At 41.1% G+C, this 27,560-nt stretch overlaps 1 protein-coding gene across 3 annotated transcripts in view; it reads right to left on the bottom strand.

Moving 5' to 3' along the window:
* WDFY2 (WD repeat and FYVE domain containing 2) overlaps positions 1-13,808 on the bottom strand; it is a 138,605-nt gene extending 124,797 nt beyond the window's left edge. For 2 of the 3 annotated variants that reach the window (XM_045014560.1, XR_006578967.1), the window contains exon 1: positions 13,528-13,808. In XM_045014560.1, coding sequence (XP_044870495.1) covers positions 13,528-13,664 — 137 coding nt within the window. In that variant the 5' untranslated portion in view covers positions 13,665-13,808. Of the gene's footprint in view, positions 1-10,867; positions 10,930-12,948; positions 13,011-13,527 lie in introns of all 3 variants that reach the window. The other variant, XM_045014568.1, reaches the window with a different exon arrangement.
* Positions 13,809-27,560: the final 13,752 nt, after the last annotated feature.

Raw genomic sequence — 27,560 nt, 5'->3', positions numbered from 1 at the left:
TTTTTGCCCGTGACCTGTCTGTGACTTTAACTAAAAATATCTGTGACAAAATGGGTTTCTGCAGGTCCCCACACTGCCTGAAGCAGGTAGCTGTGCAGAGGGTAGAAGCCCCCTGCAGCAGCAGGGGGCTGCAGGTACCCCTTCCGCCTGCAGTTCAAGGGGTCCCCTGGAGCCACCCATGGCAGCTGGGAGCTTGGGGGTTCCCCCGCCACTGGCAGCTCTGGGGGGAGGGACCCTGCTGCCCTGGAGCTCTGTGGGTTCCCCCGCCACCTGAGGTGGCCAGGAGCTTGGGGATACCGTGCCATCCTGGGCTGAGAGCTGCAGGGGTACCCCGTCGCCCACAGTGGCTTGGAGCTCCGGGGGCTGCCATAGGCAGCAGGGGTACCCCAGAGCTCCCTACCCCCGCAGGTGGTGGGGGACCCTTCAGCTCCTAACCACCACAGGCTGAAATCAGATTGCCATGACTAAATTGTACCTCCATGACTAAAGTGTAGCCTTACTGATGACATTGTCCTGCTTAGTCCAAATGGAAGGAAAGACCATGCTTTTAGCAGATATAGCAAAACGATTTGGTTTGTTCATCTACAAGGAGAAGACAAAATAAATGGCTATCAATACCCCAAAAGTAACCATGAGAGTGGATAAAGAAACACTAGAAGAAATCAGTTACCTATCTAAGGAGTGAGATGTGCAATGACAGTGACATGATGCTAGATGTCAAGCAATGAAAATAAAAAGCAACAAACAACTTTCATGTACTGGAGCAGTCATGGAAATCTACTTATAGAAGCATTAAGCAGAACAGAGAAAAAAGCCAAATCCATCAACATGATACTCAGAAGCTTGACACACCAGCAAAACACCAAAATAAATAGCAGAAACTGAGGGTGGAGGAGGATAAAGAAAGGTGGTTTACTGAGGGCTTTTCAGGTACAGAAGTTTGAGCCCAGCCTACTTCCCCTTCTTAGTTCCTCTGTAGTAACGCCAGTTTCACAGGAAAACAAGTTTCTTTATCTTGTATCCATCTGTCATAGGATCACCAACTTGGAGCACCTTCTCATGGTTCCCCTTTCTCATGGTTCCTAAAAAATACTTCAACATGGTCTCAGGAAGCGCCGCGAGCCACACTGGCCGCAACCAGTGGAAGCCGCAATCGGCCGAACCTTCCAACGCAGCAGGTAAACAAACTGGCTCGGCATTTTCTGATCTACTTACATATCTGGGGTTTCAAATGAGTAGTTTCTAGGTATGATACCGATGATTTCTCATACCTGGCCCCAAGCTTCTTACAGCATAGTTGCTGCCCTGTTCCCACTCTCCAGGAGAAGGAAAAGACAGACAGACAAAAGGGGAGTCTTGTTTCAATTTTAAGAAATTCTAGCCTTTGCATTGGCTCTTTTGGCCAGGTACCCACTCACTTCCTTTTACCTATGCCTAGCAGAGAGACTTTTAACCCTTTACAGATAAAGCAAGTAGAGCACAGCTATTAAGAGGGATTTTATAGCTAACTGGCTGGCTGGGTCCATACAAGGGAGTTTCCCCCTCCCCCTTCATTTATCACAGAGGTCTCTGTTAAAATGTTAATTTTGTTGTTTCCCCTAGATCACTCAGTACATAAAACTCATGCAATTTTTTTTTTCTTTTTATAGTTAGGAACTGAACACCAACTTGAGGCTTTTCAAACCTCATCCCTTTCAAGTCACCTATAAGTCTGGAAAGAGGAAGAATGATTACGTGTCCTTTTTAAAACTATGTCAAGAGTAATTTCAGCTTTGAAGCAAAGCAAAATAGCAACACAGAGGTGTGGTCCAAGCAGAATAAGCAATTTGAATTGTTTGTTAAGAAGCCTCTATTTTGCTACCCACTACACCACTCATTCCCAGATTCTTCCTCCCACTGCTTAAAATCACACAAAGATGTTTGGGGTTTTGTTTGAAGATGACTATAACTCTTCCAAGCTTTACGAAGGGTTCCAACCATTAGAGGAGTGAAGTTCTGGAACAGCCTTCCAAGGGGAGTAGTGGGGGCAAAAGACATATCTGGTTTCAAGACTAAGCTTGATAAGTTTATGGAGGGGATGGTATGATGGAATAGCCTAATTTTGGCAATTAATTGATCTTTGATTATTAGCAAGTAAATAGGTCCAATGGTCTGTGATGGAATTTTAGATGGGGTGGAATCTGAGTTACTACAGAGAATTCATTCCTGGGTGTTGGCTGGTGAGTCTTGCTCACATTCTCAGGGTTTAACTGATCACCATATTTGGGATTGGGAAGGAATTTTCCTCCAGGGAAGACTGGCAGAGGCCCTGGAGGTTTTTCGCTTTCCTCTGCAGCATGGGATACGGGTCACTTGCTGGAGGTTTCTCTGCACCTTGAGGTCTTTAAACCACGATTTGAGGACTTCAATAACTCAGACATAGGTTAGGGGTTTGTTATAGGAGTGGGTGGGTGAGATTCTGTGGCCTGTGTTGTGCAGGAGGTCAGACTAGATCACCATAACGGTCCCTTCTGACCTTAAGTCTACAAATCTATGAAAGAGAAGCAGAAAACATTCTGGTTGACAGCAACACGGGGACAATAAGGATTAAGTTAGGCCTGGTCTACACTGGGGGGAGGGAGGAATCTATCTAAGATACACAACTTCAGCTATGCTATTCTCGTAGCTGAAGTCAAAGCATCTTAGGCTATGGCTACACTTAGCGCTGCACAGCACTGCCGCAGGAGCGCTCCCGCGGCAGCGCTTTGAAGTGCGAGTGTGGTCGGAGCGCCAGCGCTGGGAGAGAGCTCTCCCAGCGCTGTCCGTACTCCACCTCCCTATGGGGATTAACGTACAGCGCTGGGAGCCGTGCTCCCAGCGCTGGGGTTCTGATCACACTGGCGCTTTGCAGCGCCGCAACTTGCAGCGCTGGAGGGGGTGTTTTTTCACACCCTGCTGCAGCACTGCAAATCTGCAAGTGTAGCCATGGCCTTAGATCGAATTAAAATTACTTACTTTGCATCCTTGCGGCGCACCCCGGCTCCCCCATCACCTTGGCTTCCGCCTCTCGCCGAGCTGGAGTTCAGCAGTTGATGGGAGAGCACTCGGGGGTCGATTTATCATGTTTACACTACACGCGATAAATCGATCCCCAATAGATCGATCGCTACCCACCGATCCGGCGGGTAGTGTAGACGTACCTTTAATTTGGGAAAAATTAGCCTGCTTTTGTAGTTTTAACTTCTTTACTCAGCACCCGAGTTTACAGGTGAAACATGGTGAAAGCTACCAAGAGATTTCCTGCCCGCTGGGGGACTACATGCTCACCCAAAATGTCAAGTGACCACAGAACGCTCAAAATGAGGAACTCATCTCAAGAGGAAGGAAAGCATGGGGGGGGGGGGCAAACCAGGTGCTCTGGAAAATGGGTACTAATTTAAAAAGCTACATACATATTCAAGTTAATACTCCGTAATGTTTCCTCTTCCCATTTGGCTCTTATGAATATTATTTCCTGTTGGACAATGTAAAGGAGTATTTGTATCTGTGCAGCTTGGAGCACAATCTCTGCAGGTACTATACATGAAGGAGCTGAGAGAAGGGGCTCACCCTAACTGATTGACTGATCTGACTCAATGTACTTGACCATTTTAAAAAAGGGATTAACATATCAAGCTGCCACAGAATCCCAAACGTGAGAAACTAACCCAGTCTTTAATTGCTTCCACTTTTTGCCTAAAATAATCTGAGGACTGATGAAATCAAACTGAATTACAATGTGAAGATGATGGATTACGTTAAATAGTCAGACAAGACTGAGCTAAAAATCCCTGCAGAAATCCAGTAAGACTATTGACAGGCTCAGAGAATCATCTTAGAATAGGATAGATGAATCAGTTATTTCCCATTAATTTACTGAGAGTTCTAGTAAATGAGACCAAGAAACAGGATTTTCTGTATCTGAAGTCTGATTCACTTCCCTATACTCAAGGACTGTACATTAGAGTCCCTAGGTTGTGCAAATGTTTCCCTTATAGAACCATACTGCTGCAATTACAGTGGCCTTTTTCCCTCTCCAATCAGAGTTGATTGCTTAAGCAAAGAGCTTCCCCCTTTCTCCAACTTGTAAGAATCATCTAACAAGAGTGAGGAATATTGATTCTTAGCTAATAAGGGCTGTAAAAGCTGCCCCAGCAAAAGAAATATCACTCCCAATTTCTAACGCAAGGGAACCACAAAAACCTGCAGTTATACTGGACAAATTCTTGCTCTTTAAGGAGAGCGATCTTGTATCAGCAGATTATCCTGACAGGGCGCGTGTGGCCCACCACTGATGTAAGTTATCCTTTTCACTGCCATGGAAAATGTCATTCTTAACTCTGATTATGAGGTAGTTTTACTACAGGTTAGGGGTACAATAAACCTGACAGATCTGTGATATTTGTTTATTTTCTCCATGAGTCCCTCACACCAGTGCAGTACACCCTAGAAAGGATGACATTTAAAGAAAGATTCTTGATCACCTGTAGCAAATATCTTCACCAACATCATGGGGACCTCACACAAAAGAAGTCCTATTATGTGTTGATCCCCAGACATCCCTTTTCCCCCTAATTTGCTTACTTTTTATGGCTTTTAGCATTTACTCTGTGTAGTCAGTCTGTTTCCTCTTTTGTTTGTGTGAGTTCCCCCCTTTCCCTTCACCCTCCAAACACACCCGGGGGGGGGAGGGGGAGGGAATCAAAGAAATTGGCAGGTGTACTGCCTAAAGCTACTATTAATTATTTTTACAGTTGACTAGATTTCACATTGATAGTGTCCCTTTAAATAGAATTTGCTTTTTTATTTTAATGTCTACAGATATCTTTCACTAACAAACAACTCTTCTGATGGAAGCCTAATATCCCTAATTAGTTTAGTGTGCGCAAAAAACTTGATAGGGAAGTTGCACTTAAAACTGTCTAAAGCTTCAGTTTAATTTTGGAAGCCAGTATCTACAAATGATAAAAAACAGCATACAAGTGACCCCACGTGAGTTGGTGGGTCTTCAACTGAAATTGCTAACAGGTAAACGGCAAATTATTTTCACATTTCACAGGCCTATTTGCTTTCTAAGCCTAAAACAGGAACCGTGTGCCAGAGGTTGCCGACCCGCCAGGGTGCCGGGCCAGTTTGTTTATCTGCCGCGTTTGCAGGCAGTTCATCGCGGTTCACCGTCCCAGGTCAATGGGGGCATCGGGAAGCCACGCGGGCGAGGGATGTGCTGGCCCACTGGCCTGGGACGGTGAACCACGGCCAGTGGGAGTCACGATCGGCCGAACCTGCCAACACAGCAGATAAACAAACTGGACAGGCCTGCAAGGGTGCTTACCCTGGTGAGCCACGTGCCAGAGGTTGCTGACCCTGGCCTAAAAGATCATAATCAGACTATTGTCCACTATCGTATCAAAATGATGTGCCACCATGAGCAATGACGTGTATCAGCACTACCACCACTCCCTACTCTTGCTTATATGACAGCACAGTATTAATTTCACCATTCAAAGGAAGGTAACGGGGATTTGGAGTTGCTTGGTAATTTGTTAATTTTGTGTGTTGGTCTGGCTGTTAGGGTGTTCCCTGTATGAATATACTGGTTTTGCTCAATACGTAGCTGTCTGGAAAAACAGTCAGGAAGGAAAAGAATGGCTCAAGACCTATAAGCTGTTATGATTTTGTCTCCTCTCCACTCAACTAGGAAGAACAAAGGAACACTGGCAGAATTAAAAAGGGAGAAGGGCAGTAAATGTCTGGGGGAACCAGACAGACACAGGACCCTGTTGGGGTACCTGGAGAAGCTAGACTCTCGGTCCCCATCAAAGGATGGCAGTGCTTTAGGTAAAATAGACATGCATGTAGACTGTTTTGACACTTCTCTCTAATGCTTTGTTCCTACTGCTAAAACAAACACTTTGGTTTTAGGAAGGCTGGTTTATCAAAATATACCACTGGTTACTGACTTCTGAAAGGAAGAATCACAGATGCCTGAACTCAATCCGACCTTCAGGATAACAATGGTTGATACACAGGTTACTGTAGCCCAAGACCCAGTCTACGAGTGGGAGAATTGCAGAATACCACTGCAGGATAAATTTGTCCATATATTTCCTAAAATGTGGTGCCCAGAATTGGACACAGGCCTCATCAGTGCCAGCTAGAGCAGGACAATTACCTCCTGTGTCTTACATACAGCGGTCCTGTTAATACATCCCAAAATATTAGCCTTTTTTTGCAACTGCATCACAATGTTGACTCTCATTCAACTTGTGTTCCACTACAATGCCCAGAACCTTTTCAGTAGTACCAACACCTAACCCATTTATTCCCCGTTTTGTAGTTGTGCATTTGATTTTTTCTTTCTTTATTGCAGTTAAACCATTTTGTAAGTTCCTCAGAGCAGGGAGCTGTCATTTTGTTCACCCATAAAGCAGTATCCACAACTATGGAACTGTTTAAGTAACTACTACTCCTGCAGTAAACTGGATTGGGAATGCATACAAAGCCTTTATAGAGAAGACACACCACACTTAAACACCCACTGCCAACACACTCAGGTTTTGCACTGATGGCACACTCCCTCTTGACCACTGGTTCGCAGTAGAAGTTAACTGTCTGGTGCACACCACACCCGCTGCAGCAATGGATTCAAAAACTAAGCTTCACAGTAATGCACTCCACCACATCCTCTCTTTGGGGTGCTGCATTCAGACCACTGAATTTTCACCTCTTCCTTAAAATACTTCACAGGTGTGATTTAAAATAAATTCTTAAGATTAGCCTATGCCACTACATGCCTGACTTCCTGGACATGACCAAGAAGATACAAGGAACCAGAGTTTATTCTGAGTATTTAACAGTTGAAAGGCCAAATTTCTATACCTCATAGTGTATTTCACAAGTGTGCTAAAAAGCACACTGAAAAATTATGCTGATGTCAATTATGAAGTGTGCTTTCCCTAAAACCATATTGAGCAACACCAGTATTGTGTGGAAATCTAAATTCCTTCTACAGATCAAAACTTTTTGCCGTACAAATTCTCTAACAGAATTGCTGACTAACATGCCCAGAAGACAATCCATGGACAGATGTGTTAAGACAAACTATGCTGACCTAAATTGAAAAAGCCTGATGAAAACCTCAAGTTGCAACACAGCGTGAGCAGTACAAGTTAATTTTTTACACTTCATTGGATGTGGAGTGAAGAGAGAGGCCAATATGAACTCAGAATGCAAACTTTCAGGAGTCTTCATCTGTTACGTTTGTACAGTACCCCATACAATGAGGGTGGGCCCTTTAGGTGCTGCAGCAACACAACAGAGTAGGAGGGCCAGTACACATTTATTTTTTATAGTTCACTTCTAACTTATTACTCTTTATGGCATACAATTACTTGTCTAAGTTTTGTTTCCTTTTAAGATATTACAACTACTGCATTTTAGAAAATGACAAAGAAAATCAGATGAAGAGCTTTGATGATTCCTCCATTATGGGCTACACTATTGGATCAGAATGGAGCAGAGGAGTCAGGAAAAATATAATGCTTGACCTTAACTCCCGAGTTTTCAAAATCAGCTGTATGGGAGTTAAAGCCCAGGACTTTCACTGAGATGAGAGCACAGTCCAGGGATATGAGTTCACAGCCAGGAAGGTTCTGCACACAGGCAAATTGGTGTAGATGTCCTAGCATGCTTCTCTGGCTGGTAGTGCAGACTGACCAATGGCAGCCACCACCACCATGATGTATCCAACCTTGCTCAGAGCAGGTTTAGATTAGAGGACACAACGATTAAAACACTAGCAGCCAGACTGCACTTGCACCCCCAACACTAGTGGAGCTGCACTGCTGGTAGCTTCAGAAGTTTGCCAGTATAGACAAGCCTGAACTACAATCACTGACAAATAAGCAAGTCAATCCATTTCTCCCTCTGTATCCAATGTTTAGCTAAGGATAGCTACCTCCCTCACAATGCTATGGTGAAGATTTAATATTTGTCCAGTGACTTGAACTTGTGACATGCTAATGACCTAAATTTCAGAGGTACCCTGCACACACAACCTCCTCCAGGGTGGTCTGATTTAAACTGAAATGATTTAAAATCACCAATTGTAATAATAATTTAAAACAAGCAGGAAACCTTGATTCAAGACACTGATTTTAACTGTTTATTGCATTTTTACTTTTTAGTTATTTTCCTAAAGAAACGTTGATTCTCTTTAGCTGGTAACCATTAAAACATGCTGATTTGCAACTAAATATAGCCTATACACTAAATTGTGCTTCTTTTTGCTTCTCAGGGGGTACACTAGATCTACACACATTTATTTTATATATCTATATCTATATCGTTAGGTTAGTTAGCTTTTATTCAGTCCTTTTTTTAATTCAGTCTTTTTTTTTACATTTTTTATTGTTAAGAAACGCATAATTCACAGTTTTCTATTTACTGTATGATGTATTTTTACTTGTAATTTGTGTATCTGAATTTCTATCCAAATAGTTTAAATTAAAATGCATAAAAACAGCATTTTAAAATTATTAGTTAAATACAACTGCTAGATACATAGGAATACTTTTATTAGAAAGTTTATCAAAACCTCTTCTGCATTTAAAACTGATTTATTCAGCAAAGTATCTGTGCTTAGTAAATTCAACTGATGATTAGAAACAATTATGCCCTTCAAGAATTTTAGAACTGATCTCATCCTCTCAGCTGTTTTTTATTCATGAATTAGAATCATAGAATAGAATATCAGGGTTGGAAGGGACCTCAGGAGGTCATCTAGTCCAACCACGGGCTCAGAACAGGACCAATCCCCAGATAGTTTTTTTTGTTTTTTTTTTTTACCCCAGTTCCCTAATGGCCCCCTCAAGGACTTGAACTCAACCCTGGGTTTAGCAGGCCAATGCTCAAACCACTGAGAACTGGAAGAGAACAAACTTTTCTGCTTTTTCAACTCACATTGGTTTCTTAACTTTGAACAAATTATAAACTAGCTGAATAAACTAAAAAGAAAATATTCTCTCACACCTGCAGAAAAGGCTACTGCTATCAAAAGCTGGTTTTTAGCATTTCAACAACTCTAGCTCCAGGTGCTTAGCCAGTGACTTACAGCAGCTCAGTCGTTTGACTTTCTTTACAACTTGGCACCCAACACATACTGCTTAATATTTTTAAAATTATTTTAATGGATATTAAGTTTAGAACTTAACATTGGTTGTCAATTTAAAATAGGTTTATTTTTTAAAGGATTTAAAGAAAAATATTAGATTTTTTTGCTTTAAAAAAATCAAATTCTATCCCCCTTGATTTTCTCTAAAGTCAACGGGAAGTAGGAATGCTCAGCACCTTTGAGAATTTGGCCAATATGTATCATTAAATTCAAGGGGCTGTGAAAATTTAAGACTAAAGACATTCAGTTTCGGAACCTTAAATATTCCAACATTTAGCCTTAAGTGTAAAAATCTTTGGCACACTTTCAATCTAAGCTATGTATGATACAGGATTCTACGGGCTGGGACCTAAGTGGCTGTCAGCTACAGCGGTTTTTTAGCAGAGCTTGTAATCTTGTTCTCAGAACTTCACCTTATCAGATTTAAACAAACATTCTTAGATAAGCTTTAACTTTCACTATACTCACTTCTTCTAAAACAAAGAGTCAAAATAAAGTTAGACAAGTATTTGTTGCAATGTGCATCCACATCACATACATTATACCATTCCTTAATATCCCACGTCATGATAAATATCAACCCAAACAAATTAAAACCAAAAATCTCAAGAGCTTTAAAAATAAATGAATACATCCTTTATTTTGACAGAGTCAACTTTAAGAATGTTGCTGTTATACAAATAAAGTACATTCTGTTCAGGTTCTCATATTGCATCAGCCATGAGGGTATTGTTAGCTATTGTTTAAAATGATCCTTAAAAGTTTACAAAGCAATGAACCCAGGCACAACTCTGGGCATTGAACAAAATACAAAAAAAGATATCAAGATCCCTATCCTAGACAGTTTATGAAATGAAGAGCCAGATGATGCAAAATAGACGTGCATTAAAGCCTAGCTTTGATTGTTAAACATTGATGGTGTTAGGAATAAAGAGTCAGTTGATGACTCCCTTGCATTCATAAAAAATTCCTAATCCCAAACATTGGATACAAGTCATTCCAGATGGAGCTGACTAATACATTTCAGAGTATCTCACATACAACTGATACACATAATTAGAGCCCTACACAGATACAAAATTTCTATCCGCATCCAATCTGAGATCCGCAAACATGGCCCACAGATATCTGTATCTGCGGATATAAACCAGATATCTGCAGATATGTAGAGCTCTACATATAATAGGTCTCACCTCAGCCAGAACTACCATCTCCTTCTGTAAGAAAGAAAACAGGTATAAACTCTCCACATTCATTACTAGCGCTTTATAATTTCCAACCATCTCTAAAAGCAACTACATAATTGGAGTATAAGCCAATACAGAATGAGAGTCAATGTTAAATGGAAAATCAAACTAGGAGGCAACACAACACTGAAATGATGAAAGCAAACATTGTCACTTGGTGCATTCCCCTACCATGCTCTTGTCTCCGTAACAAGAAGGCTACAAGTTTACCCCCAAGTTCCTGTTTCCTCCAAATAAAGCTTAACACAGATCTCAAATTCCTTAACTGCAAAAGAAGTAGTGACCACTGAAATAAAGTACTACTTCAGCTATGAATCCAGAAATGAACATCCACTTAAATCCATTTCTACCTAAAGTAATGAATTAGCTAAGTGTATAATGAAAGAATGTAATAGCATCAAGCGGAAGAGTCAGAAGGTTTCCAGATTACCTAACAAAGGCACCTCTAGTTTTCCTAGATCCACCCTGTACTGCCAACTGCACTCCAAACATCTACAAGAAAGAAACAAAGAATCACTTTTAACCAGTTTTACCAACAGGCAGATTAATCATCATACCACAAGATTTTAAAATACTCTGTTCCTTGGTGATACTCTCCAGATCTCCATTTTACTATATGCTCCTTTAGACCAAGGCTCCTTTTAACAGAGAATCTCTACATGGAGTACAGAAACATTAACTTACAGTGTCATGCTGCTATTCTGGCACCTAAAAATTAGGGGGCTTTGTTCCTTGTAAAAAGTAGTGCAACAACTGGATTCTCTCTCTTTCTCTAAGGGGAAAGATACCAGGTACATTCACTCTATTAAGATAAAGAATGTTTGAGACATATTTTCTTACAGCGCAGAACATCAGTGGCATCAATCCAGCACGTCACTATGCGCCAACTCATATCATCATAAGAATGGCCCTACTGGATCAGACCAAAGGCCCAGGTAGCCCAGTATCCTGTCTTCCGACAGTGGCCAGTGCCAGGTGCCCCAGAGAGAATGAACAGAACAGGTAATCATCAAATGATCCATCCTCTGTCGCTCATTCCCAACTTCTGGCAAGCATATGCTAGGGACACCATTCCTGCCCATCCTGGCTAATAGCCATTTATGGACCTATCCTCCATGAATTTATCTAGTTCTTACTCCTACTATACTCATGCTTTACTCAGTGTTTCACATAGCAAAATTTGGCCATAACACTTAAAATAAGTGGATTTCACATTTTCAGTCACTATCAATTCCACAATATACCTGCATCTTAGAAGCTTAAGTGTTTTCTTTTCATAACAGATACTAGAGCTTATTGGAGCCCAGGGCATAGATGAACTTCAATGAGATTTTGCATAGTTCATGCATCAAACAGTTAACCAGAAACTAACTTATGGTAGCATTTAGGTTTTTTTCAAATACAAGTACACGGATAAAAGAGCAAAATCCTGAATCTGAGATTGTTGGCCCACAGGCACACTATTTTCCCCCCCCTCCTTTTAAAACATTCTGTTGGGGCAGATAAGTCAAGTGATTTTCACTTGAGTGATGAAAAAACTACATTTTAGAATGGTTCCAATTAGGCTCATGGGGCAATTTTTTATTTTAAGAGAAAGCATTCCTATAGAGTTAACCAAATGAAACCATTCTAGATGTAAGAGGAAATGCCACTAAATGAAGTAAATTTGAACTCTTTCAGAAAAGAAAAGCAGCATCATTGGATGGCTTAAGACATACTTTTATATTGTGGAGTAACACCACTAAAAATTATAAAAATACCAGACACTTTTGCAGTTTTACAATACTAGATATTGGACTAGTTTCTTATCCTTTAGATAAGTTATTTTTAAAAGAACTAGCAGGAAATGTTTTTGTTAGATAAGAATGGGAAGCGCTGTTTCAGCAAACAACACTGGTATCTTCTGTCTAGTATCCAGATAAATCTCACATAGATTTGTCAAAAGCTGCATGTGTTTAAACTGGTCTGACAAATTACATATCAAACACACACAGATTAAAGAGTAATATAAACTGCCCATATTGAGAGGCTTAAAAGTTTGTTGATTCCCTAATCTAGCAGTTTTACCTAACTGTAGCTTATAAAACTAAAATACACAAAAAGCTATTCAGTGCAAACTGTTGTAGCACACTGTTATCAACTCTGAGTTTGACATCTTTCTGAATGCTGATTTTAAGAAAATGACAACAATATAAAGAGAAATTGAATGAGACTACAGTAATTTGAGTGACATTTTGCTACAAACATTAGCATCTCCTTCTTAGGAAGTTACCAATCAACACACACACACACACCCCACCACCACCACTGTTATTTTAAAGGCCAGCTGAAGTACAATGTTGGACTGGAAAAAAACCCAGCTTGGCTTCTGTAAATATACTGATATGAATTTTCAAGGAGCATCATTTGTGAAATCTGCCACTACATTTATATACAAAGGAAAAGTCATGCCCTGACTTGCGCACCATTTCTGATTACAGTAACACAGTCATATTATGGAAAATGACTCACTTCAATTTTCAGGACAGACCATTTTAGCATGTGTGACAACAAAACGGTATCCCTGAAGTATCCTATATAAGAATTAATTAAAGATACGTTATTGGTTTTGACCAGGCATCAGCCACAACATATCCTCGCTCACCTCCGTGTAGTCTTAATCATGCACATCACAGACAGATGCAGCAGGGTTACCATGACACGGTGAGCTCCATGACAGAGTGAGCAGTGTGCACACATAATAGGCCTGATCAATATTTAATCTACTCGGCGTATGCTCTGCTGGAGCAATTCGTTCGTTGTCTCCTTGTGCAAGACACAGGTCAGCCCGGCACCCAGCGGATCGCCCTTCTAACCACGGGACAGGTTTGATGCATGCAGAGCAATCCCCACCCCGGCTTTTGCATACACAGCCCCTTACACTCCTGCAGGCAGACCACTGCGGGATCCCAGCCCCACGGAGGGCTTGTCTCACACACACACACCCAGCCCATCCCCGCGGACCCACACACGCTCCCCGGGGACCCCCGGCACTGCCGCCCTGGCTGCGGGCGGGGCCGAGGCGGAGTGCCCGCCTCCCCCTGCCAGTACCTGTCCTCGGAGACGCTGATGACCCCGTCCTCCTTGGGCACGATCGCGGCCATGCTCACTACATCCTGGGATCCCTCCACCTTGCTGAGCAGGACGGGCTTGCGGGTCAGCGCCTTGGGCTGGATCTCAGCGGCCATGGGCAGCGCCGCCGGGCTCCGGCTGCGGCGGGGCAGGGGGCGGCGCCGCTCTGCAGCAGCAGCAGAAAAGGGGGGAGGCGGGACCGCGGCTCGCGCCCTGTGGAATCCCTCAGGACCAGGAACCAAAACAGCAGCTCGCGCGGCAACCAGCGCCACCCCTGCAACTAAAGCGCCCCGCCCTCCCACGCCGGGCCAATGTGGCAGCGGCACTTCCGGGAGCCCCGCCCCCGCCTCCTCCCCCCGCGCGGCAGTCGGCATCCAATCGGGAGCGGGGAAGCCTGCCTGCCGGGAGCGCAAGCTGGCCGGCCTGGGCGCACACGCAGGAGGGCGGGGGAGCCCCTGCCTGTGCTGACGGCGCCTGCGCAGTGGGGCGGGGCAGGGCAGCAGCGGCAGGGGGTCACTGCCCGCTGCAGGGACGCCGTGTGGATGCTGCTTGGGCGGCAACCTGGCAGCCCCGGCGTCCCCGTTCTGGGTTTGCTCCGATCGACTGACGCAAAACGCCCAACGCGGCGCTCGGCTTCCCCGGCTGGCGGAGGGTGATCGCGGCCCTGATGCCATCGGGGTACTTGGGTGACGGGAGCCTAACCCTGATGGAGCGCAGGGCATGGTCTGTGTCCGCCTCTCCTAAACGGGCTGGGGTCTGGCTGGCTCTATTGCTGAGCGCAAATAAACCCTGCGGCTCCCCTTGGCTGCTCCCCCTCTGAGCCTGCGCCGGCTGGACGGAGTCTGTCTTCCAGGGTCAGAGCAGCTGATAATTAACTTGGTGTAGGGGTGTTCCGTCCACCCCGCTTCCTCCGTCCAAGCTCCCCTCCCTGGAAGCAGGGAGGTATGTGGGATAAGAGCATGGATGCCAGCTCTGCACAGTTAGGATCGCCTTTGTGCCTTCTGATGCCAGAAACGTCAATTTTACAAATACTAGTTTTTTGTTTGTTTTTGTTTTTTTTAAAAGAGTCCTTGTGGCACCTCTGAGACTAACAAATTTATTTGGGCATTTGTTAATCTCTAAGATGCCACAAGGTCTCCTCATTGTTTTTGCTGATACAGACTAACACAGCTACCACTCTGAAACCTAGTTATTTTTAATAAATATAACTTTAAAAAAAGATTCTCCCTGGACTCCTTCAAAATTGTCAGTCCTTTTCCTAATTACTGTCATCTTCACATGTTGAATATCCTACTGAAGATTAATTCCTCTGCAAAGTATAAAAAGAAAAAAGTGTTTCACCAGTTGGGGTTTGAGCACCAAAGTAGGTCAGGAGGGTACAAGGCAAAAGAGAGGATCAGTGGAAGAGGAGAAAGCTGCAGGATCCAAACTCTGTCCATACATGTTGCAAAAATACTAGTAATGTCATGGTTATAATGGTAAAGAATGACAGCAAGAGTTGCTCTCCTCCAACACTAAACAATTAACTTTCTGTATAAATAATCTTAAACAAGAATTAATATACAAATTATAAATTCAAATAGGTCACTAGTTTATCATCTCATGTACTGGCCTTGGGAAGGGTTTTAGTTTGTTGATTCACTTGGATTAGAAAATCTCAAAGTTAAAGACTCCTGTTCAGTAGGTTTAGAATCTCCCTTCCCTCAGGCAGTGTTTGAGCCCTTGGCTACTGGGGTCACAGAGCAAACTAGTTTGGAAGCAGCTGAAGTTGCCTTTTAATTCTATGAGTCTCAATCAGATAGCATCACACGTTACAGCTACATCCAGTAACAACAGCTGATGTCCAATATTCTTCATAGTTTTATCAGGACTGGGTTCCCAATGCAGGAAAGCACTTAAGCACATACTTTAAGAATGTACTTCAGCACTTTTTCTGAATGGAGATGCATTCCTAAAGTGGGGCCTGGGTTTTCTGGTTTAGACTGGGGCAAATGTCAGCCTACATTCCGATGGTAAAATAAATCCTGAGACCTTTTACCTTTGGCACTTCTCTTCCTCAGAGCTGGCAAACTGTAGCCTGTTGCAGCAACTAATGAGAAACCAGATAGGTATGCCCCTTTTCTTCACAGAGGTCTACTGCTATTCTTTTCTAGTGCTATTAGCTTATTCAACAGGTACGAGAGGCTTGTTGGATTTTTTTCTGGCCATTCTGCAACTGTTTGTAATACAGAAATACTGGATCTGAGTCTGAGCACCACAAGTGGTATATTTGCATCCTAAAAAGCATATGCACTTGGGAAAAAAAGTCAATACATGCCTCTCTTGCTAGCCTGGAGGCTTTTGTATTCTTTTTGCAGCTGATCTCTGAAAGCACAAATGGAGAGAAATAAAACTGTTGATATCATCCAAGGGTGTTTTTTTGTTGTTGTTTTTTTTTGTTACTGTAAATTGTGAAACAGAAGGAAGCCCAATTACAGGCATGGTATTCTTGGAAGATACAACAGAGAGAGAGAAAAGTCATTTCTGCATTGGTCCTTACTATTCAAAATGTCCTGGAAAAATTCCCCCATAAGGATAGTAGATTGCCTCTGAAAAAAATTAACTTTTGTTTGTACGGTATCAGTATAATTTAATCTGTGTTAATCAACAAGAGACAAGATGGGAGAGGTAATATCTTTTATTGGATATTTTAGTCAGCAATGGTCCTTGTTTTATTTTGCATTTTGCTGTAGCTGTTTGTAAATAGCTTTGGTCTTTCCTATTTGATGTACTTCAGTTTACTCTTTTTCTTTTCCCCCCGGTGGGAGTGAAATGAACATAGTTGTTGGTGATAGTACTTTTGAATTCACATATTTGATGATGTCAGCACAGCTCTGGGAATCAGTGGTGGCCTCAGGCCATGGTGGTTACATACAGTTGAGCCAAGCCCCACGTGCTCACACCAGGACAGTATACCATAACACCTTCTTTGATTCCTCATCTGCAATCCTGTTTGACACTCCTGGATTGTAGCAGAAAGAAATTCCCTACCTACCACCGCTGTCTCCTTGCTTACAAAGTTGCCCTCTGGGTCCATCTTCTGGCTTCTTGAAAGAATCTGCAGAGTTTTAAAAGTAGATGTCATGAGCAGGTAATCATAGCCTAAGTCAATAGTTCTCAAGGGCTATGCATACCCCTGGGGGTACACAGAGGTCTTCCAGGGGCTACAACAACTCATCTAGGTATTTGCATTGTTTTACAACAGGTTACATAAAAAGCCCTAGCAAAGTCAGTACCAACTAAAATTTCATACAGACAAAATGAAAAAGTAAGCAATTTTTCAGTAATAGTGTGATGTGACATTTTTGTATTTTTTATGTCTGATTTTGTAAGCAAGTAGTTTTTAAGTGAGGTGAAACAGGTACGCAAGACAAGTCAGACCCCTGAAAGTGGTACAGTAGACTGGAAAGGTTGAGAACCACTGGCCTAAGTGAGAGTTCAGGCATAGGAAGGTGAAAGTGGAGTGGTCCAAGAGCTGAACAGAGTCCCCAGCCTGTCTGTGAGCAGTATTTTTTAGTTAATTACAGCTGCAGACTTGCCACTTCTGTAAGTTTGAGGGGACACTCCTCTCCCAGCACAACTTAGCAACATTTGTCTGTGTTGTGTTGCCACTTTAGTTCATGCCTTTTTTGCTGCATGATTATTTTAATCTTACATCATCATGCAATGTGATGACACTTGATGAACCTCCAAACAAATAATGGGAACTGTGGAAATCCAGCACGCCTTGGGATCATCCTGTTAAAAGTGAGCCAATCTAACAAACAGGGTGGCAACAGGAGCTCACAAAAACTGGTCATTTAAAAAAAATGCTCAACAGTGAAGGGTTCCATTAATTACAATAGATATTTAGAATCCTGAGAATATTCCCTTACCCAATTAGGACTGTTTTATGACTGGTCTGTTTTTGAGTGAAAACTCCTTAACAAATGCAACTTTAAGCTATTAAGTAATCTGATACCTGTCCCTCTCACTATACAAGATGGTGACTAGTGTGGAAAAGAAACTGCACTTTGCTTGAGTGCTTAATTTCTGGAGTGCTTCACTGACATGAAGCTGGATTTCAGCATTTTGAAGCCTCTCCAGCTCAATCACTCCTGTGTGACACAGAGACCTCTTTACAAAGGGTCCCCTGTTCTTTGCAAACAGCTCTCACTTCAGATCTGGCAAACTTTTAGATAATGCTTTCACCTCTTAGCTCAGAGAGCCGAGAAGCTCTTGCAGGATACTTATTCATAAAGAGTAATGTAGGGTATCTACAGAAAGCTTGTAACTTGTCAAGACTCAGAATCATTGTGAGATGTATGTAATGATAATATTTAAGGAATAATGTACTTATATTGAAAGTATGCCTAATGAACTTGGAGTAGAAATCAGTCCCCAGAAGGTAAGAACTTAACACAAGAACAGCCATAATGTGTCAGACCAATCCTCCATCTAGTCCAGTGTTCTGTCTCCAACAGTGGTCAGTACCAGAGATTCAGGGGGAATGTACAGAACAGGGCAGGCAGTAGAACAGTGAGCAATCCACCTCCTAGCTTCTGAAAGTCAGCGGTTTAGAGTTGCCCCAAGCCTGAGGATGCATCCTTGACCATCTTGGCTAACAAGTAATTCATGGACCTATCTCCTCCATGAACTTATCTTGTTGTTTTTTTTAAATCCAATTACACTTTTTGCCATCACAATATCCCATGGCAATGAGTTCCACAGGTTAATTGTGCTTGGTGTGGAAAAAGAACTTCCTCTTGTTTGTATTAAGCCTGTTGTCTGTTAATTTCATCAGGTGACACCTGGTTTTTGTATTTCAGGAAAGGGTAACACATCTATGTTCACTTTTTCCTCACCATTTATGATTTTATAGACCTCTATTATATTTCCCCTTAATTGTCTCTTTTCTAAGATGAACAGCCCTAATCTTTTGTCTCTCCTTATAAGGAAGTCAATCCATATCCTTAATCATCTTTGTTGAATGTCTGTGAACTTTTTCCAGTTCCACTATAGCCTTTTTGTGATGAAGTGAGCAGAACTGGACACAGTATTCCAGGTGTGAGTGCACCATGGATTTATATAGTGGCATTATAATATTTTCTGTCCTTTTCCTAATGGTTCCTAACACTGTTAACCTTTTTGACCGCTGCTGAGCACTTAGCTGAAATTTTCAGAGAATTATCTACAGTGACTCCAAGTGACTCTTTCTTGAGTGATAACAGCTAATTTAGAACCCATTATTACATAAGAGTAGTTGGGATTACTTTTTCCAAGGTGCATTACTTTGCACTTATCAATGTTGAATTTCATCTGCCATTTCGTTGCACAGTTACCCAGTTCTGTGAGATCCCCTGAAGCCCTTCACAGTCAGCTTTGGACTTAACTATCTTGAATAATTGTGTATTGTGCAAACTTTACCACTTTACCGTTTATTCCCTTTTCCAGATTATTAATGAATATGTTAAACAGTACAGGTCCCAGTACAGATCCTTGGAGGACCCCAATGTTTTCCTTTCTCCATTCTGAAAACAGACCATTTATTCCTACCCTTTGTTTCCTATCTTTTAACCAGTTACTGATCTATCAGAGGATCTTTCCTGTTATCCTGTCTACTTAGTTTCCTTAAGAGCCTTTGGCGAAGGATGTTGTCAAAGACTTTCTTAAAATCCTAGTACATTATATCGACTGACACCTTCAAAGAATTCTAATAGATTTGTGGAAGCATAGCTTCCCTTTGCAAAAGCCATGTTGAGCCTTCCCCAACAAATTGTGTTTATGTATGTGTCTGATAATTCTTTTATTTACTATAGTTTCTACCAATCTGTCCAGTACTGAAGTTAGGTCCTATTGCCTACCCCTGCCACATCCCAGAACAGTCAGTGGAAAATCATCAGAGACAACAATCAAAACTACTTAAAGGTAGAAAAGAAACTGCAACATGCCAGGAGTTCACCCTGCCTGTGAATAGAAACAAAGGACTGTTTTCAGTATAACATAGTTTAGGAAAAGGAACTTCAGTGAGGAAAAACCGTGGAAGAGGGGGACGCTTTCATGGACATTTGGATCCTGATTCTTGAGAAACCATTCAGCTCTGCAATGGACTGAACTTTTGGGAAAAATCTACTTTATTAGATAGGAAAGGTAACTGTTTATAAGTGTAGATCCAGGTTTGCTTTTATGATTGTGTTTCATATAGTAACATCTTGTTTTCACCACTCTCTCTTGTTCCTAATTAAATCTTTATTATTTCTTAAATAAATCCTTTTTGTTAAGTGCTCACAAATGCTGTGTGGTTTATAGGAGCAGGGGTTTAAGGTAAAACTGGTAAACTGGGACCCGCTACACCTTTCAGTGCAGAGGATCAGGAAATTCAGTCAGTAGCCAGTGTCAGTGACTGGATATCACAGAGGCATGACTCAAAGGGATTTGGGTGCACCTATTGTTAACCTGCAAGAAAAGGAAGGGCTGGCATAAGCCCAGAAGAGCGTGCTTGAGTGGTGAAGGGCTGGCGGTGTCAGGGGACTGATATCCAGTTACCACAAAAAGACTCACTTTTGCTGGACGCAGGGGGTAACAAGGTGACTCACAGTCTTGGACGCCCCAAGTACCATCACACCATGCTAAACCAAAAGGACTTGTATACACAAAACCACCACCACATAAAAAAGGTAAAAACACTTGGCATCAAGCAGAGCCACAAATGGCCATTTAATACCCATCAAATTCAGCAGCCTCTTCTGCTCTCTCCAATGTCCCCCAATCACTGCATTTTCACAAATGTAACAAATCCCAGACATTGTACAGTAGGAAACAAATCTCTGAATAAAGCATCACTTAGGTTGTCTACACCATGCAGCTTTTAGTGACAAGGCTGTCTTGACACAGCCTTGTCGTTAAAAGTCAGCGTGTAAACGCTGTCAGCACTTTTCCAACAAAATACTTCCAGCCCCACGAGCGGCATTAACTTTGTCGGCAGGAGCCATGTTCACACTGCCACTTGCGTTGACGAAACTTTTTTCTTTTTTGGGGGGGGGGGGGGGCTTTTTTAAGTACCCATGAAAGACAAAAGTTTTGTCAACAACTTTGTAGTGTAGACATACTCTTACTGAGCAACTGGATATGTGTGTGCTTGAAATGTCCACCCAGGCACCACACTTTGGAGGTGGTTGTCTTCTTAACAAATTTACTGGAAAGAAAATTTTAAATAAAATGTTTTTCATTTGAGATGATATCAACACTAATATTTAAAAAATGAAAGATAATGGGGGAAAGAGTGTATATGAAATTTGCTGGGGGAAAAAGACCAAAACAAACCACTTTGTAGACCATTTATTCTGTGGAACACAAACTTGTTTGAACTTGTTTTAAAAAATGGATTTCTAGAAAACAGCTTGTATAAGAAAATTCATCCTCACATTCAGACATGCTTTCCTTTATGTTGTGATTTTGTTTTGCTGGCTTTAGCATTCTTATAGTGAATAATACTGGCTGCTATGTTTTCTAAAAATAAACCCTTATGTGCTCTTAATGAGATTTAAGCCTCAACTTTCTTCCATATTCCACTATTTTTGTATCCTTTTTTTTATAAATTTGGAAAATGCCAAACTTCTGTATTATATGTTGAAACTGATGTACAGCTGGAGTTTCCTGAGTTATGAATTATGAAAAAAAGATTTAAAAGGACGCATCTTCAATGTCAACATACAGCACCTCATCTAAAACAAAGACATTAATGTTTAGCTACCATTACGTGTTGTTGTCTCTTAACAGGCTGTGTCCATGTGGGAACAAAAAAGAGGGATACTGTGTCAGTGTGTGGGCTGCAAATGAGAACTCCTGGCTCACACATTTTGCTCCAAAAAAACAGTTTTTCCAACAGTCTTATTCCTGTTTTCTCTGTCCTCACTGACACATCTCCATATATTTTCTCAATTTTTGGGCCTCTAATCTTGTCCACTTTAGAAACTTTTGTTAGTAATTCCATTATCTTTTTAGTGGATCTCTCCACCCACCTATTCTTATTCTTCTCAGCTCATTACTCTTGAACTTTTCCAGGCTTTCTTTAAAGACTTGACAAATTATGAATTGTTTTTATATCTTCCTTTCCCATTTGCTCCTGATGAAGTTATCAAGATGGGAATATCATTGATAAGTGTAACAGTGTATCTTCTATTTGGAAAGCAGAGGGAAAAAGTGCATGCAAAATCTACCTGAAAAGATAAGTGAATTTCTTGCACACATAGCACTAACTATATGACGGTTCTGAAGTGCTAAGTACCTGATCTTTCTCTGATTTAACTATAACAATTTAAAAAAATATTTCTCCAGGGAGTCTCAAAGGATCATTTCACACAACGGCCTTTGTCTGCATACTAGATCACTAGATATTTTTTCTTGAAATTTTTCACTTTTGCTATTACTCATATGGTCCACCAGTGGGAGCTCTTATGTTGACAAGGGACTGGCAGCCACCGGATTTTCAACTACCACGTCATCTCTAGATCTTCTCTGAGCAGTGTTAAACAAGATTAAGATTAAAACACCGGTCTTCACTAACACTAACACTCCCACTGTTGCTAGCTCACTTGGTGAGGTATATTAGTAGTAGCAATGGTGGGATATTCTAAGAAAAACATCTAGTGCAGACACAGCCTAGGGTCAACGTCATTTTAGGATGGTTATTGCTAACACATTTGTAGCAGAATTTCTGTTACCAGTGTGGACAGGGATTCTTTTCTGTGAAAGTTAGCCAAATCATCCTGAAGATTACCCCTTACTACAAGAGTATAGAAAAGCTTTATACCACACAAATATTATTGCATGTCTGCCTGTGTGTGTAAGAAAGATGGTGGGCCCTCAGTAAGGCTAATTTGTTCATTTAGGAATGTGGCAGGAGATCAGTTCCAACTGCTTATGGTTCCTAAAAGAAGAAAGCATGGAAAGGAACCTTGAGAGTAAAGTACAGAAGATTTAGTTTGCGCAGGAGGCTTAGGGCTCTGTGGCATAGAGTTTTTCTGGATGTCAGAATGATGTTGGATCATCCAATCATGCTCTTCCACACTTTAAGTCACCTTCTCTTTTGCAGATGAGTCAACATCCAAGTCCCTCAATCAAATGAGTCTATGACCAAATGTGAAAGTACCTGCACACCTAGCTAATAGCTGGGCACCATCACAGCGCTAGCTTACACAGACTCTCTCAGCAGCTTGACTGAAGCCAAAACAGCATCCCTACTTCAGGCCTGATATAAGCACAGTGGAAAGGCAGAAGCTTCCTATGCAGAGCCCTGAGTCAGAACAGGCAAACGGATGCTTAAAAGGTCCTTTCTGAGCTCAAACAGTGCTCTGAGGTCAAAAGAACTCTCCACAGCAGCACCAAGCTAAGCAGTGGAACCACTGAGAAAGGCAGCAGACTTCAAAGCAGCAAGATGCACTATGAGAGCTCTAGCACCTTCCTTGTCTGAAAGGGTGCAGGTGGAGGGCATGTTAAAACCCTCAAGGCCTACAAGATGAGAGTTGGAAATGAGTTTCCCTCCCAGCAATTCTCTCTTCTCTGGGTAGCTACAGAAGAGAAAACTCCTATATACACAAGTCACTGACAGCTAGAAAGGCTGCAGTCAAAGCTCTTCCTCTCCCAGTGTAGGGTGAGGGGGAGAGATAAAAGAAAAGCAAAGGAGAAACCAAGGCTAATACATGGGGGTGGCAGTGAAAAGGGCATTTCTTGCACTGTGAGGCCTACATCAAAGACTGGAGAGGAGTGATTGGAGCAGATCCATCTCCACAAAAAGTCTTGACCAGTCCCTTGCAACTTCCAGCTAGTGGGTTAAGAGACTCAGCTCTGGCTTTTAATTTAATCTTTTCTTTCATCCAAATTCTTTTTTTATTTGCTCCAGATTTTTTCACTTGTCTCCTTCCTTCTTTCCCAGGAAAAAACACATATACACAAAGAACATGAGGGCCAATGCCTGGGTTCCATGCTTCTAAGACAATAAATTTGGGGAATGGGAGGACATGGGGGAGTCTGGCTATGTATAATTACCCTGAGGGAAATCTTTTATGCCCATTACACTTTTGTATCTTGGTAAGTGGACACATACGACACTCATTCTAATTTATTGTAAAAGAGATAAAAATTCCCAAACCATCTATTTAGAAGCAAGGAACCATAGGATTGTGCACTCAGAGGTCATTAACTATCCAGAGGTCATTAACTATCTATTGGGTAACAGTAATAAATACTGCTTGCTAAACTTGTATCATGAAATGGTTATTAATTTATGCAAAGAACAATTTCACAATCCAGAAAACAGAATTCAAACAGAGAAAAAGCCATCCAGGACTTACTTGTTGGCAGTAACTGGAGGAATTGATCACAACATGAGAGTTATATGAAAGTTTAGTACTAGTGACAATGGGCTACCTGAACACTACATGCAAACAGATTTGGACAATGCTCATTATTAAAACTATTTTTTTTCAAATTGAAAGTAATTAACATTACAGCAGACTTTGTTATATTAATTTTAGAAATACTGTGATTAAGTTAATTAGACAAAAGTAAAAACTAAACATTTTAATGGCAACTACTGTAAGATACACTAATACAAGTGTAACAGATTTCAATAAGCAAATGTTGGGAAATTAAGAAACAATGAGCAGATGCAGCAATGGAAAGAATGTGACTGAAGGTGGAAAAGGGCTAGTGCATTCAAAAGAACACATAATTATGGCACAAGAGACCATAGTTCCTCTGCAAAGAAAAATGAATGTGCCTATGTAATGTCCCAACTTCCACTGCTTGTAAAGCAATTGTATTTGCTTGGTAGAAGGACGGGACTGAGTCCTACCTCTGTTGCACTGGACCATGACTGGGCTGAATTGCTATCACTTAACTCTGAAGTGACAGCTGAGACATAATTCATTCTTTGAATACTGAAGCTTGCTCCACGATCAAGAATTACTGATTGGCTACTGTTGAAGATAGGCAGACAGCAAACTGAGAATGAAAGGACCTTATTCTTATCTGCAAAAGAGCGCTGTGAAACTCAAAAGCTTGTCTCTCTCAGCAACAGAAGCTGGTCCAATAAAAGATATTATCTCATCCACCTTGTCTCTCTAATTTCCTGGGACCAACATGGCTACACCACCACCATATACAATGAAAAGACTTGTCAGGAGAAAGTGTCTTTTTGGTCTTCAACTAGCTGAAGAGAACTATCTAGTGTATGTGATTGGAAATGACAAGAAAGAAGAAAGACTTTACCTGGAGATAAATATAGGGAAGATAAAAAGTACTTAAAAGGGAAAGGTAATGATATAGATAGGGAACTTATTTAAACAAAATAGAGTTAAATAACAGTACGCAGGAATTAGCAATACAGTAGAACCTCAGAGTTACAAACTGACTGGTCAACCACACACCTCACTTGGAACAGGCAGTACAGAATCAGGCAGCGGCAGAGACCAAAAAAAAAGGGGGAAAAAAGGCAACAACAGTACAGTGTTAAATGTAAACTGTTAAAAAAATAAAGGGAAAGTTTAAAAAAAAAGATTTGACAGGGTAAGGAAACTTTCTGTGCTTCTTTCATTTAAATTAAGATGGTTAAAAGCATTTTTCTTCTGCATAGTAAAGTTTCTAAGCTGTATTAAGCCAATGTTCATTTGTAAACTTTTGAAAGAAGAACCATAACGTTTTGTTCAGCGTTACAAACATTTCTACTGTATATTTTAGATAGTTGAATGTGAAAGGGGTTTAACAGGTAAAGACCTGATTCTGCCATCTTCATAATGAGTAGTACCTTATTCAAGGAGTAGTCTCTTTTACATCAAGGTTACAAGTATTCCTCACATGTATTGTGCCAGTATCAGGCCCTAAAAACACAGAAATATGAATTTAGCTTAAAGTAAGGAAGGACCAGAAAAATCTAGAGGAAAGTGTTAAGTTAATCACAGAATCAATATACAGTATAAAATATACAGTACCAAAAGGGGGGAAGTATACATGTAATTTTTATTGGTCAGGGCATAGATTGTGGGATGTGCTAATTTGCTTTCCTGACCTTTAAATTTTGGATGTATGCTTGGAAAATAACCATGAATTGTGTATTGCCTTGAGAGAAGCAGGTAAAGATCAGAGTCAGTTCTGGAACAGTGAAGCCTCTCCAACTGCAGCATCATGAAATTAAAAGCCATTTCCAGCAACTGAAGAACTCATGGCTGAAGAAATGGCATTATTTGGTGCAGGACATTATTATGGAAAGAAGGTCCTCTCATCACAGTTAATGTTATAATCAAGATTACATTATAAGCCTGATATATTTATACCTCTTCTCTAAATTGGGACATGGAAATAATTGTTTGCTGAAAATTGGGGTGCTTAGGACTACAATGAAGTGTTTTCCCCTTAAATTTAAAATAAGTTCAAGAAACGGTTTTGAATGTTAGCTAATTAAAAATTATCCCCTTTACACATTTGAAAGTAATCCTTTTCCAGTGCCCTCGCTTCAAAATGGAAATATTTACAAACTAAGGCCTTGATCCTGCAAACGCCCTCTGCAGGCAGATCCTTGCACTGGCCTGGAGGTACACGGACTTCACTGGGACTATGCGAGTACACAGAGCAGTTTGCAAGAGCAGAGCCTTATGTATAGGTATACAGTAATAAAAAAAAAAATCACACATGGGGTAGTTAAAAAGAGGTAGTATGTTCCAGCAGATAGGACTTTCTAGTTTCTACTAAAACTGGTTGGAAAATGAATTTTCTGTCCCATGAAAAAATTTGAGATTTCGTCCCAAATTGCGACAAAGCCAAAATTTTAAAAAATTCTGTGAAATTAAATTCTGAAATTTTTTTTTTGTAAACTGAAACATTTCATTTTGTTTTTAACACTTTACTTTTAATATTTTTAAGTATAGATCTTTTAAAAAACAAGTTGTTTCAAAATGAAAAATAGAAATTTTTCATTTAAAAAATGTCAGAATGGAGCATTTTGACATTTTCAAAACTTGTTTCCATTTAAATTTTTTTGTTATTGTTTCACCTTGCTTTCCGTAGATGAATCTCTGATAGCTGTAACCAGTTTATGCTCCAAATTGACTGGGACCAGTATCCCTGAACCATTTGATTGGCTAAATGAGTTCTGCAAGCCAGTATCTAGCATCCATGATAATAGTATATGTCTCTGGTTCCACAATAGGGTTGTTATGCTAGGAAATGTGTGGGAAGGTCCACCAGTCCAGAAAGGACATGATTTCCTGGCCTACTGAAACTGCAATGTAGATAGGAAAGAATGCTTGCAGGAAGAGACAGAAGAAACCTCTGGAACAGTCACAAATGGTATTGCCCAGGTCAGAAGATCTTTGCAAGAAACGAGCATCCCAAGGAAGTTTCCCTTGGGAAGGGTTTAATTGGCTTTTTTTTTCTGGATGATTGTTAAAAAGCCATGTTGCTGGAGAAATATTATATGTTTGCTGTTCTAAAGAGCTCATCATCTTGAATATGCCTGAATGGGAATGTTGTGGAGAAAGGGATATACATATATACACACATACATACATGCATGTACCCTTCTCTTCCTGGGAGCAGCTATCAGGACCACTATCACTTCAGTGAATACACTGGGTAAGATGGCAAGGCCAAATGGTAGTACCCTGTACTGACAGCAGTTTGCACCTGTGATAAATAAAGTAGGAGGATAGCTCCCTTTGATGGACACCCAGCCAGCCAATTAGCTGTAAAATCCCTCTTGGTAGCTGTTCTTTACTTGCTTTACCTGTAAAGGGTTAAAAAGTCCAACAGGTAAAGAAAAAAAAAGTGGGCATCTGACCAAAAGAATCAATGGGTGGGCTAGAACTTTTTTAAATGGGGAAAAAAACTTCCCTTTGTTTGTGTGTTGTCTCTCTCCAGGAAAGAGGGGAACAGAGGGCAGCAGGAATGTTGTGTAAGGCTTGAACCAGGTATAAAAATTCATCTTCCATACCTAGAAA

This window comes from Mauremys mutica, chromosome 1, assembly GCF_020497125.1.
Source record: "Mauremys mutica isolate MM-2020 ecotype Southern chromosome 1, ASM2049712v1, whole genome shotgun sequence".
Lineage (NCBI taxonomy): Eukaryota > Metazoa > Chordata > Testudines > Geoemydidae > Mauremys > Mauremys mutica.
The sequence above is the reverse complement of the archived record's forward strand: the minus strand, read 5'-3'. Positions and strand labels throughout refer to the sequence as shown.